We start from the raw sequence: 16,237 nt of genomic DNA, 5'->3' as shown, positions 1-16,237 counted from the left end.
AAGGCACTCAGCGTAATGTGGAAACCCGGCCTAAGACAAGCCATCAAATGTCTGCTTTTTTCCTCTCCTCTCCGTTTAACCTGGCAGAATTATTTTTACCGGGGGAACGGATTTCAGGAACCATTTAATCAAAGCCTTTAAAATAGAATATATTTCAAGCACTTTTATATTGAGAGGTGAACGGTCGACACAAACTCTTATCTGTGTAACTGAGGAAATGAACATGATAAAAAAGGCACATTTGAAGAAATTATAGTGACTCTTACAAGCTGTAACACCCAATTTATTCATCTGTGATAGGTTAATTGCATGAATTATCAAATCGAATAACCTGCAGAGAACATTATCACTAGACACTTTTAGAAGACTGGAACCTCACAGCTCCATCACAGTGGGACAGGAAACACAAATTAATAGTGTGCGTGCGTGCGTGCGTGCCTGCCTGCGTGTGGGTGCATGCATGTTGGCTCATTCCCATCTCCCAACAGGTCAGGACAGAAAAAAGACCCAAAGACAACTTTAGGATAACCTCAAAAGGTGCCACACCAGCACCACAATATGAGAGGACACTGGACAGACCAGACCAGATAGTAAAGTTCATCTACTACCACAATTACAAGCCACCACAGTCAAGGTTGTGGTTCTACGATTGACTTCAGCAATCTTAAATGACAATACTGGTGGTCTGACATGTTTAGCGCATTGATATTATAGCCAGGTATTTCAATAATGTTATTATCATTAAGAAAAGATTGGTACAAACAAAATTCAAACGTCCATAATTGTAAACCGTGCATGGATGTTTAGCCAACACTGACTCAGTTATTTTAATAGTTTTGGCAACGTTATATTAACTTTGGGAAAAAAATAATCTAAAATAAAAGCCACTAACAGAAACATTGTCTATGTTTTATATATGGCTAAAGCCGTGAATAGACATTACATTGTTTGACACAGCCAATGATGATGGTGGGGTGTCTATCTTTCCATGTCATTGATGGAACGGAAATTGGCTCAAATCCAATATTCCCATCCCCACTTTAGCCCTATAAGTGACTCATCAAAAACCAAAACAACGATTGGTGATGACATGGCTTCACGTTGTGCCACAGTCTGAGTCATATCAGCAGTACAGTGAGAACAGGCAATTAGCTTTACTGTATTGGCAGACGCACAGTGGGTGGGTGGGTGGACAGTGGGACACTGCTGATATTGAGGCAAATGTGGGCATGCATGCCATGTACACACACGCGCGCACGCACGCACGCACGCACGCACACGCACGCACACACGCACACACACACACTCCTCAAAATCTTGTTGTCAAACAGTTTGACAAGAATGAGTCACCCTTTCTCTGTCTCCATCCCCCAGTGTGCTATAGAGACCTGCCGCTGTGTGACAGGACTAACAGTATTTGAGAGTGCTTGTAACACTGTACTGTATGGCCTGTGGGCAATTTCTCAAGACGGCACAAAAGTCCTTTTAGTGTGAGCGTGTAACGTGGCTTGACTTCTGTGGTTAAAGCCTATACACAGTAAAATCCTCAGTGTTAATTTAACTCTGGAGAGTGTACACTCTCAGAGTTACAAGTGGGTTCGTGTTCATTTGGTAGCCTATACCATTTGTATTTTGTATACTCTCATAATTTAATTAAAACAGAAGATTTTACTGTGTAGTTCAAATTGTTGAAAAAAAAAACACCAGAGCAGTGAAAACATAAATAGTCTGATTCATAATATTTAAGTGAATGTTGAATCTAATTTAGCGTAATTCATGTTATGTGATAGTGTAACTAATCCCATACAGAGGCCCAGGCTGGAACGTTCTGTATACTAAAGTAATGGATGAATGCCATTTTATGAATTCAGCTGTGCTGATCTGAACTTCTATCCAGGAGACTCAACAGCTCTTACCACGACTGCTGCTAATGAGGGAGGTCTCTGACTGCAGGCCCCTGTAATGAATAATTGATTCCCATGTGTACCCCGGGCAAACCGGGCTAAAGGTATTTATTTACACCTCCCTTCAGTGGAAATACTGACATTGATTTTTTTGAACAAACCTGTGATAGCCGTTATATGACTCAGAGGTTTATCACCAAGAGAAAATAACTGAGAATGGAAAGAAAAGACTGAATGAATGGCGTGTAGGGAAAGAGACAGAAAGAGAGACACAGATGCAGAAGGACATCAATATTTGCTGGAGCAATGGCAGCAGATCCGGCATCCAATGGAGCACAGCAGGGTTTGTTTTGTTAAAAAAAGAAGGAAAAGAAAGAGGGGGGACATTTTCTTAAACACTTAAGCCCTATAGCCTATCATTCTGAAAAAAATAGCTGATCTACAAGCTCAAAATGCATCGTGTTGCCATGTATTGTGAGATTGTCGATCAGCTATTTTCTGTCTGACCAGAAGCAGGGATGAAACATATCTCCACTGGTGCAAAAAAATGATCCAAAGCGGAATGTTTTTGTTACTACGCCCTACCAACCGCCCTCCACCACCGCACCCCACCAAATCGAACCCTGGAGCACACCAGAGCAAATGCCACATGGTAGCTTCTCTCATTGGGGTTATCTGGTTACTCCAATTCTCTCTTTCGGGAACTGTGTCCATATCCTTTCCTGGTATGATAAGCTGTCCAAGAAAAAGAAAAAAATATTCCCTTTGCTATCTTTGTGGTACATCCTGTGTGCAGCTGCATGAATCCACTGGCTGAAAGACGGTTATCATAAGGCCCCGGTGTGTGAGAAAGGCTGCACTGATCTTCGTCCAGCTCTTTACTGTCATCAAACAACTTCACACCTCACCCATTAAGCTCATGTTCAGATCTCAAATCATTTTCCAGTTCTGGTTCCAGCTGTACATGTCAGCTTGATGTACTGACCTCGATCCTTAACTCATATTAGGCGATATCACAGTGCTGTCCGAAGCCTTGTCGTGCTCTGTGCTAAGGCACTGTAAAATGACACTGTAAAATGCTACAGTAGAATACGTGATTTGTCTTGCCTGTTATTGACAAATTTACACGACACCTGGATCAGATATGTGATAAGTTGGAAGGATTCACAAGTGGAACCTTGCAGAGATTGAGTGCATCAGACAAATTAAACGTCTACGTATAGAGGTCATTGTTTATGGGTGTCAATCATCTCAGTGACAGGTCTACTATCCAAGGTTCATCCTAGAACCTGATTGGAAGCATCTCTCTGATGTATACATTTATGCTGTTTAATTTATTATCTTTTTTTAGTTTCGATCCATCCATTTTTGCAGCAACTGTTGTCTTGTGTAGAATTGTAGTAAATATGGGAGGTTCCTGCAAACCTGCCATCTTAAATATCCTGAATTGTGACCGAAGTTGCCATTAATAGGATAATAGGTATCAGGTATAGAAAATTGGTATCAGACTATAACTAAGACATAACCTCCTCAGTTTCTTACACAAATACATTGTTGTCACTGAGACCATTAGCCTGTTTCTATATTTAGTCGTGTGTGGGTTGTAGAAAATCCCACTCTGGATTACATTTAGAATTGTATAAATATACAGCACACCATTTAGGATCGATCTTTGAGAAGAAAATGATATCCCAAAATGTCATGGTAATTCAATTGTCAGTTTACAATTACAACCCCAGTTTACTACAAATGTAAACATATAAATCACATCTTTCACTGTGGTTCTACACTTCTAAAGCTATTCTTTTCAGAATGGAAATATATCTCCATGTACTGGTTTTCATTGTTGGAGCTTTTGTTTTGTTCTGGATTTAACCTTTAGTTGTAACAAAATCAATACAGAGCCGAAACCCTACACTATAGTTAACACCAGGCAACTGTGAAAAGGTCACAATGATACACAGTGAACTTGTTCTATTTCAGTATCTTCAGTAGAAATAACCTATTTGCCCTTTTCTCTATGATTACTTGCTTTGTTACATAATAAAGTTGGTTACTGCACAAACCAATGGGATCTGTACAGTATGTTTGGCAATAGATGAAGTGTCACTGAGCATTAAAGATACTGCAATCTCTATGGAGACCCTGGAGGACTTATTGTGCTAGCTATTGAAGGATGTACTTGCCTGTGAGCCAACCCATGACATTTAAACATCAATAACTGTACAGCAAACAGTGGACTAACCCAGGGGCAAGTATAGGGGGTCTGGGGGTGTGTGTGTCTCCTGATGGTGTAAAAGCCTCTCTCTATAAATTGCATTGGGTGACTCATCAACAGCGAGAATGGCACTAATGACCAGTTTGATTGGTATTATTAATGGTATGTAAATGTAAACAGCATTACACTTTAAACAAGCTGTGGAGTCAGCATGTAAGTAATGCAATAAGAGCCTACTCAGTATTGCATGACAATTGATCATTAAGATGGATAGCTGTGGTATGGTGCACTGGAGCAAAGTACAGTTGTCACTCTTGTGTGTATCCCATTACATACCATCCATTTAAAGCTACAATCTGTACGTTTTATGTCCGTTGTCTCCCTCTCCCGACATAGATGTGATTAGAATTATGTTCGAAGTTCGAAGTAAAGAAGATGGTGATGCATCTAGTGTCCAATCTGGTTCTACAGTAGGTCTGCTTCAAGGCTTTATTGATGATAATGTCAACCAAGAGTAGGGAGACCACCTCCAACCACAGCAGATGCTAGTTATAATATCTTAACATAGGCCTGTTATATTTTGTATTTTATTTATCTAAGCCCTGTTGTCATACGACTGAGTCGCGCACCAAAAATAGCCGATTTACATGCTCACAATGCGTCGCATTTGCGACGTGTTGTGAGCTTTTAGATCTGCTATTTCTGAACATGTTTTAAAACATGCCCAAAATAAGGACACCATGTTGAAAGAGGTTAAAACTAGAAAAAGTGCTCCTTGGGGCACAGGTCTCCGCCAGTTCAGGTAGGTTATTGTGGCCTACTGGTGGCGCTATAATAGGCCAATGTGAAAAGGGTGCCATTTCTTCTTAGGCCTTTCACGGCAATCGGACACTGCATTCATGATTTGAGGCATTTTGTTCCAAAAATGTGTTTTGCAAAAATCGACCTGCTGGTGGCGCTATAACAGACCAATGTGAAAAGGGTGGCATTTCGTCCTCGGCCTAGTGGGAATGTGAAAGCAGACTTTCACGGAAATAGCACTCTGCGTTCATGATTAGAGGCATTTTGATCGGATCAATCCTGCAAACTTTGGAAGTCAATGTTAGCCAATTAGGATGGAATATAAGATATTGGCCAGGTCCGTCTTGATCACATGACTATATAGATACTGTGTATTGATTTGCGTGATTTTTGGACAGAATCTGATTTTTCAAAAATCGGCCTCATGGTGGCGCCAAATCGGCCGATCTGAATTGAAATTGGGGACAGAGGTTCTACTCTGGCATCCAGGGAATGTGTGTGACTGTGCACATTTTCGCAGCAACCGGGCCAACAATGCCGGAGATTAGGACGGACACATGGACGGACGGACGGACGGACGGACAGACAGGCGGCCTGGCGGATACAATAAGACCTGGAATGTAGCATTAATACAGGCCCTCTCCTTGTCCAACGAATCAATGAACAGAAGAACAGATTCATCTGATAAAGGTAAACATGTAACTACTAGTTGACAGTGCTGTTCAAAAGGAAAGGGAAATCTGCTTCTATGTCTGTTATGAATGAACATTCACAGTCTTTCTCCATTAGCACAAAGTGCTAATCTTTCTTTTTCAAAGCCTCTCACCTTAATGATGGACTCCAGCTCGTTGGGGCTGACGCAGGGATGCCTATATAGAAAGGAGGCCTTCTCCATGGTGATGCTGGTCTTCTGGTCCCTCTCGAATGGCTGCTCCAGCGCCATGAACGCCCAACCTCCGCACACCAGGTAGAGCACCACCACCACGGACACCTTCAGCACCGTCTTCCACTTCATCACTGAGTGGAGCATAGCGGCTGTGTTATCGTAGCTGGTGTCCATGCTGGCCACCAGGCTGGCCGACCGGGACGAGATGGAGAGGCGTGGCAGCGGGCAGTGACCATTGGCCTTTGGGTCGCAGCCCATGGGGTTCTGCATGGTCGCCACACTGGCCTGGACGAGGCTGGACTTCACCGCGCCAGCCTGGGCCTTCTTGGGAGGGACCAAGTTGGTCTGAACCGCCACTAGGAGAGAAGAGAGAGGGAGACAGATAGGAAAGGTGGTGAATGTGGATCAGTCATTCATACTGGAGGTCTTGCTGACAGCATTTAAGGAATATGGACTCTGAGAAGTCAATGATATTGAAAAATAAGAAACATTAAACTTGAGCGTCCGGATTAAGCATGGGTCAAGTCCTCCACACTGTCCACAGTGCATTTGGCTTGATCGGGCACGCTATCCAATACAACTGGTAGTGATAAGATAGATGCTTTATTTGTCCTTGCGGAAATTCATTTTGCACCAAGCAGCCATCAGGACACAAAAAATCACAACACATAAATACACAATACATAGACAGATCACACAATACATTGACAATACTACACAGTTCCTCTCTTACAGAGAGGAAAATAGAATAGGCTACCAGTCATAGTTAAAGAGGCATCACATTCACATTACACATTTTATGCACAGAACTGAGATGGGGCCTGTTTGTTCAGAAGTCCTATACTTGTGGGGACAAATGATCTTGAAGCCCTAGTCACAGTGGGAAGGATAACACGTTCCTCTGCATGCTCTATGGCCAGGGTTCCCCAGGGGTCTTTGAGGACCCTCTCAGGGGGGCCTCAGCAAAATGATTGATAGGAACCAAATGGACCCTTATGGGCATCTTAAGTAGGCTACCGGGTCTTATGCCTTAACTTTAGACCTGCTCTGGAGGCATGGCCAATGCTTTTTGCCCACTCAAAATAGCGAAACAGCATTGTCCACGTCTCCAGGTTTTAAGTTAAGACATAAGACCTGGTACTTAAGACATGCAAAATAGGGCCCTGGGTATTTTACAATGGAGACGTGTGCCGTTTGTTTTGCTATTCTCTGAGTTTGTTTTCTCAATTGATCATCCATGAACTTTTGGTTTTGTTTGTATTTTAAGTAGTGTTTTGGTCCAACACTGTAAATAAAAGAAAGAGAACCTTGGCATCATACAATGCATCCTGAGTCTGCCTTCTTATCACCTTCCTAACACACTTTGGCAATGCAATTTAACATATTTCAATAATATTTCAGTAATAAGAAAGACCCAACTTAAGACCAAACAGTAGGGGATGGCACAGTGACAAATACTATGGCAGGAGAGATGGGGAGCAAACTATTATTATCAAACTTCTATTGTGTGGGTAGCATATGACGCTTTATAGACAAGTGTTATAAACCGACATTATGGATATCCTAACTGCATTGTGTGTTTTCTGATCGCGATTTCTCTTTGTTGCTCTGATCTGTAGCCTAGCCACATTTTCCCCATGGCCTCAGCAAAAACATTATTTCAATAACATACAGTACCATAGGGTATTATGGAAATGGCTACATCCCAGCAAGCAAATGATGAAAGCCATTAGTCTCGTCAATTGCAGCCCCTCAGTCCTTAGCTTGGAGGTAATATTATATTCCACAGTCTACAAAGCAAAATCCTGAGTGTTAATTCAACTCTGAAACTGTAAAAACTGTCTGTTTCCGTTTCTTTTCATTTTGCATCATGTTTTCCATAACAAGAGAAGAAAGCCCCGGGCCCATAAAAACATGACACTTAAAATATGAAAAACCTTTGATCTCCCTATATCATAGGAAACCAGGATGCAATCTCTCTAATAGGCCATATGAGAGTGGGGTAAGTGCCACTTTGGGTCATTGGTTTCCCGAAATGGCCCGTGAAATAAATGCCTGCAAGCTGGCGTAGGTCATCCAAGGTGGGGGACAGCACCAAGGAGGTAGCCATATTTAGATCCTCTTATATACAGTATTCTATAAGCTATTCAGAGCCCACAAGTTGTCACCAGTGAGGCTCCCACCTCTCTTAAAAGAAGAGCACAAAGTGCTAATTAGGATTAGCACTTTGTGCCAATGGAGATAGACTGTGATGGGTTGTGGCCAACAATGATGCAACCCAATTTTTTGGGGGGGGGGGTTCAACCATCTGATATTATGTGAAGTGCAAAAAGCAGCACTCACAGAGAGCAAGACACAGCCTGACACACACAGACCCCCATACAGCCCCACCCTGATGAGTCAAGGACATCCAGGAAGTCTGCTATTCTCTTACGGGAGCTATGAATCTTGTTAGGGCTGGGCGATATTGACAAAAGTAAACATTACTATATTTTGGTCCAAATACCTTGATATAATTTGATGCTATTCTGGAGATGACAATGGATGCTTTCAGAAGATATTTACAGTACATAATTATATATAAGAACATTTTGAGAAAATTGTAATGCAGATATGATGATCAAACAGGTAGAGGCATTCATTGTTAATTTCCGTAAGAAGAGTCTAGTTCAGAAAGTTGTACGTCTATCTAATCTAATGCAGCTTTAAGACCAGGAAAAGGCAACATTTATGCTACAGTATATATCACGATATTATTATTATTATTATTATTATTATTATTGTATTATGGTTTTTCAGAGTTATGATCATATTCAGCATTTTACATAATGTGGTTGAGGCTTTACATGACAGATATAACAAAATGAATGACAATAACCATCATCATCATCATAATCATAAAAAAATATATATTTTGACAGCCACATTTCCAGATGATATATCGTCTCATATCAGATTATCGATATTATATCGATATATGATCGCCACAGCCATACATGGTAATATTGTCCCAATTTTCATTCCTCAGTGTGTTTGATTTGGAATCTGTGTATTTGCTTTTAACCTATACAGTATGAAGAAGTGTACACATTTTAACACTAATATAGGGTTACACAGGCAATTGTCTCTTAACTTGTTTCTTTGCCTTTGTTACCATTGTTATTGGGAGAGGTCCCTACCATGTGGGCTGTCCCCTTGTGCGTTATTTGATTTGGCCAAGGTTAATTTGTTCAGTTGACATTTGTTTAGTTGTAGTTATATTGAGTATACTGTAGTTATATTTCATAAAACTGTTTTATAGTTTTATTTATCTTGGTCCATAATGTTTTTTTCATTTTTGGGGCAAATAAAAACCTGGCTTTTCAGCTACAAATCCTGTTTCCTCATTGTTCCACTGCTTGGTCCCTAGCATCACAACTGAATCAATTAAAGCAATTATGCTTTGATATCAAAAGCAAAAGAAGATTCAACGAACATTGGCACTTTGAACTTCTATGCTTATAGTGTGCCTCTGAGCTATTTTTAGCGCATGAAGTAGAGGAGGGGTGTACTCTAATAGTACACTATCCTCTCTACTCGAGCAAGGACTGTAATTTTGATGGACATTCTAGAACATTTACTGATACAACCCTTACCCATTGCAAATGTAAATTGGGTCAAGTTCATGACTGACTAACAATGACATGAATTGCTTTTCAACTCAACTTCAATTGAATGAAATTGAATGAAATCGAATAAATCAACCCCATGGAGAGTCTATATATAGCCTAATAACATACACCACAGCAGAGGACTTCAGAAAACTGTATTTACATTATCACATTCTTCAGTTTTCAGCCCAGATGTGCAGGGCTAATCAAAGGACCAGCTGTAGCCTATAATAAATATAGACTGTTCATTCCAAACCATATGGCACACCAACATTGATGAGTTCTCAATTCAAATGTGATGAGATATGCTGCATTCATGTAAAATTGTATTCAAACCACTGAAGCCGCTTATTGATTTTGGGCAATTAGATTACGTCTGTACAGAGTAATGCTTTTAGCAGATAGTCTCTGTCTCAGTCCTCTGCCAGACGCTATATGCCTCCTAGAGCCTGGCCATGCATACCAGATGAATGTCTGACTGGTAACATTGTTGTCCATAAAATAAACCTGTTCTATTTTTTGAAAACACTGTAGGCTATTCAAGACAAGTGTTTATACAGTTCAAGCCGAAACACTTAAAAGTGTTGCATCTCACACCTTGAGCAAACAGCTTACTGAGATAAGGCTCTATTCTCAGCTGCCATCCCGAATAATAACTGAAAATGATTCAGTTATTATTCTGGATGCCAGCGGAAAATATGTGGTTTAAACACAGACTAGTCTAGGCTACTGCGTAAGAACCATAACCAGATGTGAGCATTTCTTAAATGAATAAATAACACAAGATCGTCCTATAGAGCTATAAGTATAGCACTGTAATGTAAATTTCCATTGTCTTATTTCTGGCTCTTTGCCCAGTTCAGTTATCCCCGGAGGTGGGCATCTCTCCAGCTGCCCTCTCCGTAGCCATGGATCACACGACGATCGTCTGTCACGACCGTCATGGATGAACTTCAACCTGGTGTTTGCACTTACTCCCTTTTTGGTCCGTACATCTACATAAACGTTCAAATGTCAAATATAAAGTGCTTACCCCATGGCCACAAATCTTGCAATTATGTTCGGGTCCACAAAAGTACCCATATCTTCCGTGTTGTTCAATAAAACACATTTCCGATTGGTGACCATTTTCTCATAGAGTTATAATGTAGCAGAGTGCAACACACCTCCTAACCGATAGGGTCACGCAGTTGAAAGCATATGGCAAAAATACGGTAAAAATTGGCAACCGATTGGATTAAAATGCTTTTTATTGAACAATACGGAAGATACGGGTACTTTTGAGGGCCCGTACATAATTGTAACATCCATGGCCATGGGGTAAGCACTTTACATTTGAAATTCGAATGTTTATGTAGATGTACAGGCTAAAAAGAGAGAAAGTGCAAACACCAGGCTGAAGTTCATCCATGACTGTCATGATATGACAGTCATGTATCAGGGCTACCCTCTCCCTAACAAGGGGCGCGCTCTCCTGGCAGCACTGCCCATCGCAGCTGAGCCCACAGGGATGGAGAAGAAAGAAATATCCTATTCCTACCCAGACGCTTTGTCTTCTTAAAGCTCTTTTTTTGCGTAACGAAAGCATGAAAATACATGGCAACTTGAAGGACATTTGACAAAAATATATATATATGAATAAATATATTGTAAAAAACTAAAAACAAAATTATATTTAGGTATTATAGGCTATAAATTAACCCGCGTTTTATTGTGTCAGAGGGACAGGTTGGTGTCACAGAAAGGGTAGTCTGACTGAGGCAAAGTCTACATGCAAGTTTTAATTGGCATACATGTTATGATGATAAAACATCATGAGCCTAAATGCCAAAATGAGCCTATTTACCAACCTTGTTCTGGGTCCCAATTAACTTGTTTCCTTGGGGTTTCTAGTGGAAATTTCATGGCTCTTATTGTTCTTCTCAATAAACAATCCACTGGGTTAAGAAGGCTATTTATTTACCGGCGACATATACAAATTAGGAAACAACTAATTAACCATCGGCGCTCTTTTCTTGTGTCTTCTGTACATCATCATCATGTCTTGAATGGTGAAGTGAACCATAACGCTCATTGTCTCATTCTCCTCTCAGCATGGTGTTATAGCCTGACAGATTGCTACTTATGAGCCGTTTCACCGAGCTGTCAGCCCATCTGGAGGACCACCCAACCCAACATCACATCTATAGAGTGGACCGGTCCACAGGCAGACGTGGCGTGCGTCCAAAACCCCAACTTTTACGCATGCAACCCGATATGATGCTCTCCGCTCCCTGAGCATCCATCACCCCAGCACACCCTGCAGCAGGCGTTCCATTTAGTCTAACTCAATAGCTTGCGAAGGATACTGGATGCATTGTAATATTTGTTAGCAACGCATGCCAGTCTGCTTGAATAGATAGACCAGGGCTACTTACTCTTAACAGGTGTGGGTGCGAAATCACCTCCAAAAACAGTAGTAGCTATTATCCTCTCGTCGATTGGCAACCGGCGCCCGAGCAGCACATGGTGCCGTTATGAAAGTCCAGATGTGCGCCTATTATTCAGTCAGTGGCAGACTTTAACCATTACATCATTCTGCATGTATGATGAGACGCTGCATTATTTATGAACTTGAACAGCTAACGAAAATTAATCTCCCACCCTCACCAAACCACTTGAAACACTAGAGAGCTCGGTGATGCCTTCAAATTGTGAGAATGACGAGCCAGCTTCAAAGGATGACACCATAGCCTATTATTTCCTGAACATGTCAAATAAGGACTGGTTATATTCCCTTGCTCTTTATTTCTACACTTGTCTTTGACGATTTTATAGCTACACAAGTTAAAGGTAGGGTAAGTGATTTACTTTGGTTAAAATAAGTGTTAAATGGCTCTATATTCTGATAGTACTCATTACTATAGAGTGTTTGTTCAGTAAAAGGAGTCTCCCATGTCTCTCCAGCTCTTTATTAAACAGAAAATGCATTTTCAGTGATCTCTCCTGATTGGCTTAGATTTTGTATTTTTTTCCTGATTACCTGAAAATGTACTATATTCTGTTAACTAAAGAGCTGGAGAGACCCCATGTGACCGAACAAACGCTCTGTAGCAATGATTACTATCAGAATATAGTACTTTAACCTTTTTAACAAAACAAAACAAAAGTAACAAAAAATATCACTTACCCTACTTTTAACACAACTTTAGTTTAATTTCTCCTGTTTTTCATTTAAACTGTGAAAAAGCCTAATTATACCTATAAGACAGACCCCCAATAAATGATATAGCCCTTTTGCAATTATTGTGTAGACTTGTGTAGGCTTAGGCTTCTCTCTCTCTCTCTCTCTCTCTCTCTCTCTCTCTCTCTCTCTCTCTCTCTCTCTCTCTCTCTTATCTTTTTAAATATTAATTATTCTTAAAGTCCATAAGTAATAATAACTAGAAAAAAAGTGCCCTCCCCGCACCATAGATCTCCGCCAGGCCGGATTGCCAACACAGGGCTGTGTCATGGTGGGTATTAAGCTACAGATAATGGACTGAAAATAACACAGCACATATGTGGCAAAGTAGGTAGCATTGTCAGGTCTCAGTTGTTTCATCAAACAAACTAAATAATAACACATACTGATAACAAATGTCACAAAATCTAAGGAATCAATGTTTTTTTCTTGATGATGTAGTTTTCTAACACTACTTCCGGGTACCACCACGGAATTAATTCGATTTTCTCCTTGATTGGTTGATTGATTGATTGAATACTTTATTTAGAAAGACATGGAAACCCTCTAAACTGGATCGCTCATAAAGCACTTGGCTTATTTAAAATTAGATCCCTGTGCACTGAAATCATGATGACATTTAAGAAGACATACAAATATACACTGCAGAATGTCATACAATCAGCTTACAGGTTACTGGTATGAAAAACAAGAAATATGTACAATAGACAGTTTTAGGAGGAGGGGAGGGGGGTGGGGGTAGGTTAAGACTTTGACAGGGGCCAGTTTGGAATTGCAGCCTCCTGAAGGTGTTTCTTTAGGGCAGTTTTGAAAGTGAGTAGGGTTTTACACTCCTTTACTCCTTTTGGTAGGGCATTCCACATTTTTGTTGTATAGCATGAGAAAGAGTTCATTCCCTTGTTTGTGCCAAATCTGGGTTGAACATGATCAGTGGAGCTTCCTCTGGTGTTATGATCATGGACTTCATTTACGTTTTGGAAGTATTTTGACAAATACAGGGGAATCCCAATGTTGTGTCGAATCTTGTAGACCAGACCCATAGCAAGTTGCTGTACTATGTCCTCAACCCTGAGCCATCCAACCCTAGCAAAATGAGCAGGGGTTAGATGGGTTACCAGTTTGTTTTGGGATGTCTGGAGCCTTGCTTTTAAGGCCTTAGTGGTGTTGTGATATTATCATATATATCATAATATATCATACACAACATATATCATATACAACAGAGCCACCTACCTGACAGAATCGTCAAACTTTTTCTTTAAACATTTTTGTAACACAGTTCTTAGACGTGATTTTAAAAATGTCTAGGCCTATCATATTTTGAATCGGAAACAAATCATGACATGGGTTTGACATTAGAACTTTGTTACTCTTTAGAGTTTGCATGAAAGACAGTGCAACAGTACAACTGTTCGCATTTGCGGCTCCCAGAAGGATATGCGCAGAAGTGAAAGTGGTTTTGGAGCTGCGCTCTTGTAGCGGGCTAGAGGCCCCTCGAAGTGCAACGTTTCACGTAAAAGAAAACAGTCCAGCGGTGCCCGAGATTAGCTGTTCACAGACAGACTCGCGGACAGGGCGAAAACATAATCCCCGCCCCTCGGCCATTCAGGCCTGGTGGAGATTTTTTAAGTAAGTAGACTATTCTAACTCGATAACCATCTGTCTCAAATATAGACTGACATTTCATTTAATAGCAAATTAATAGTCTGGTTAGCAAAGAATTACTTTTTTTTGCTCAAAGTTTTGCTTGGTATTTTTCAGATTGCATGCAAGGTCAATAAGATAAAAGCATGCAAAAACAATGTATTATGTTACCCCTGGTTACCACACTCTCAGAGTTACAAACTGATAAATGATCGCAGAAGATTTTACTGTGTGGGATCATATTGGCACACAGCCTTTTTTAGATTGATTTATGTATATTTCTGCTTTGAAAAAAATGATTAACCACAACCAGATCCCTGAAATAGAATACTACACAGAGCCCAAACAAAAAGTGCGAGCCGGTTCATAATAGTACAAATGTCTCACATGTGGTTTTGTCACATGACAGTGTTGAATCCAAAATAACTGCAAATTGACTGTAAAACAATACTTTGCTCGTAAGTGATGCAGGGTGAAAAGGTCTGTTGAACAATACACCAACCGAACATGGCATCCTGGTGACATCATGTTCCTATGTACAAAGTGTACTCAATGTATCCAGATTTTCTATTGGGTTCACTTTGTTTTCCCATGTTGATACATTTCTTACTTTGTTGCAATATCTAAAATTGGTCACAATAGGATAGAATATGACTGGTACATTTTATTGATATTGTCTTGGATACAAAATGTGTACACCAATATGTCCACGGTCAATATTTAATTTGAAATTTAAGATATTACTGTACTATAATTGTCATGGTACTTTTTGTGGATCTTTGCACACTGATAGAGGACCCCTACTGTTAATTGTTTTGTTAATTTAAAGGGTCCTTGGGTTTTTGAAAGGCGCTATATAAGTTGAGTAAGAGAGTAAGAGAGAGAGAGAGAGAGAGAGAGAGAGAGAGAGAGAGAGAGAGAGAGAGAGAGAGGTCCTGAACCCAACATGGCTTTATACAGAATATGCTCTCTTTCTTATATCTGTCTGTCTGTCTCTTTCTCTCCTTCCCTTCTCAAGTTTAAAAACACAAAAGGCATCAGCCATCTAGGCAAATGCCTTGCTAAAAAGAAAGGTTTTTAGTCCGCTTTTAAAAGCATCAACGGACTGTGGTGCTCTCAGACTCAGATGGTCAGGGAGGGCATTCCTCCGCACCGGTCCCGCACCGGTGTGGAGCTTTGTCTTGTGGAGTTTGAGTGTGTTTTAATTTCCAGGATGGAGGTTGGGTCTTTGATGTTTCTGATGTGGAAGAATTTGGTTTTTAATATGGGAATCAAAGGTCAGATGGGGGTCCATTTTTACACCCAGGTTGGTGACTACAGGTGAGAGGTTCTGGCTGGAAAAAGTGATGCTGGTTATTGGGGATGATATGACCTGGTGTGCGGTGCCGATTAGAATGGCTTCTGTCTTGGAGCTGTCAAGTTGCAGGAAGTTGGAGTCATCCACACCTTTATCTCCTCAAGGCAGTGTGGCAGTGTGGATGATGGCGATGAAGGTGGTGACGGCAGGGGGGCAGAGGGGATTAGATTAGTCTTGAGATAGAGTTGGGTGTCTTCAGTATAGCAATGGAAGGATATCCCATGCCGGCTGATGACACGACCAAGGGGATAGGGGAAGCATGTAGACTAGAGTGTGGGGCCGAGGACGGAACCTAGGGGGACGCCACAGATGACAGGATGTGTCCGGGAATTTGTACCTCCCAAGGAGACACGCTCGGTTCTGTCTGTGAGGTAGGAGGTGAACCAGTTGAGTGCAGAGTCGGAGAGTCCTATGATGGAGTGAAGACGGACGAGGAGGATGTTGTCGTTGACTGTGTCGAAGGCTGCCGATAAATACAGGAGGATGAGGAGGGAGGGGGAGCCAGCATTAGCCGCCATCGAGTTGTGATGAAGGGTGAGGACTGAGGAGAAAGG

General features: G+C 41.0%; 1 protein-coding gene across 1 annotated transcript in view; it reads right to left on the bottom strand.

Annotated features, from left to right (window-relative positions):
• Positions 1-11,364, bottom strand: part of kcnk10b (potassium channel, subfamily K, member 10b) — a gene marked incomplete at both ends in the record, with an annotated part of 23,725 nt that extends 12,361 nt beyond the window's left edge. Inside the window, 2 exons of the mRNA XM_084044583.1 lie at positions 5,750-6,165; positions 11,310-11,364. Of these exons, the coding sequence (XP_083900709.1) occupies positions 5,750-6,165; positions 11,310-11,364 (471 nt within the window). The remainder of the gene's footprint in view (positions 1-5,749; positions 6,166-11,309) is intronic.
• Positions 11,365-16,237: the final 4,873 nt, after the last annotated feature.

Source organism: Gymnoscopelus microlampas (assembly GCF_963454915.1).
Source record: "Gymnoscopelus microlampas genome assembly, chromosome: 20".
Lineage (NCBI taxonomy): Eukaryota > Metazoa > Chordata > Actinopteri > Myctophiformes > Myctophidae > Gymnoscopelus > Gymnoscopelus microlampas.
The sequence above is the reverse complement of the archived record's forward strand: the minus strand, read 5'-3'. Positions and strand labels throughout refer to the sequence as shown.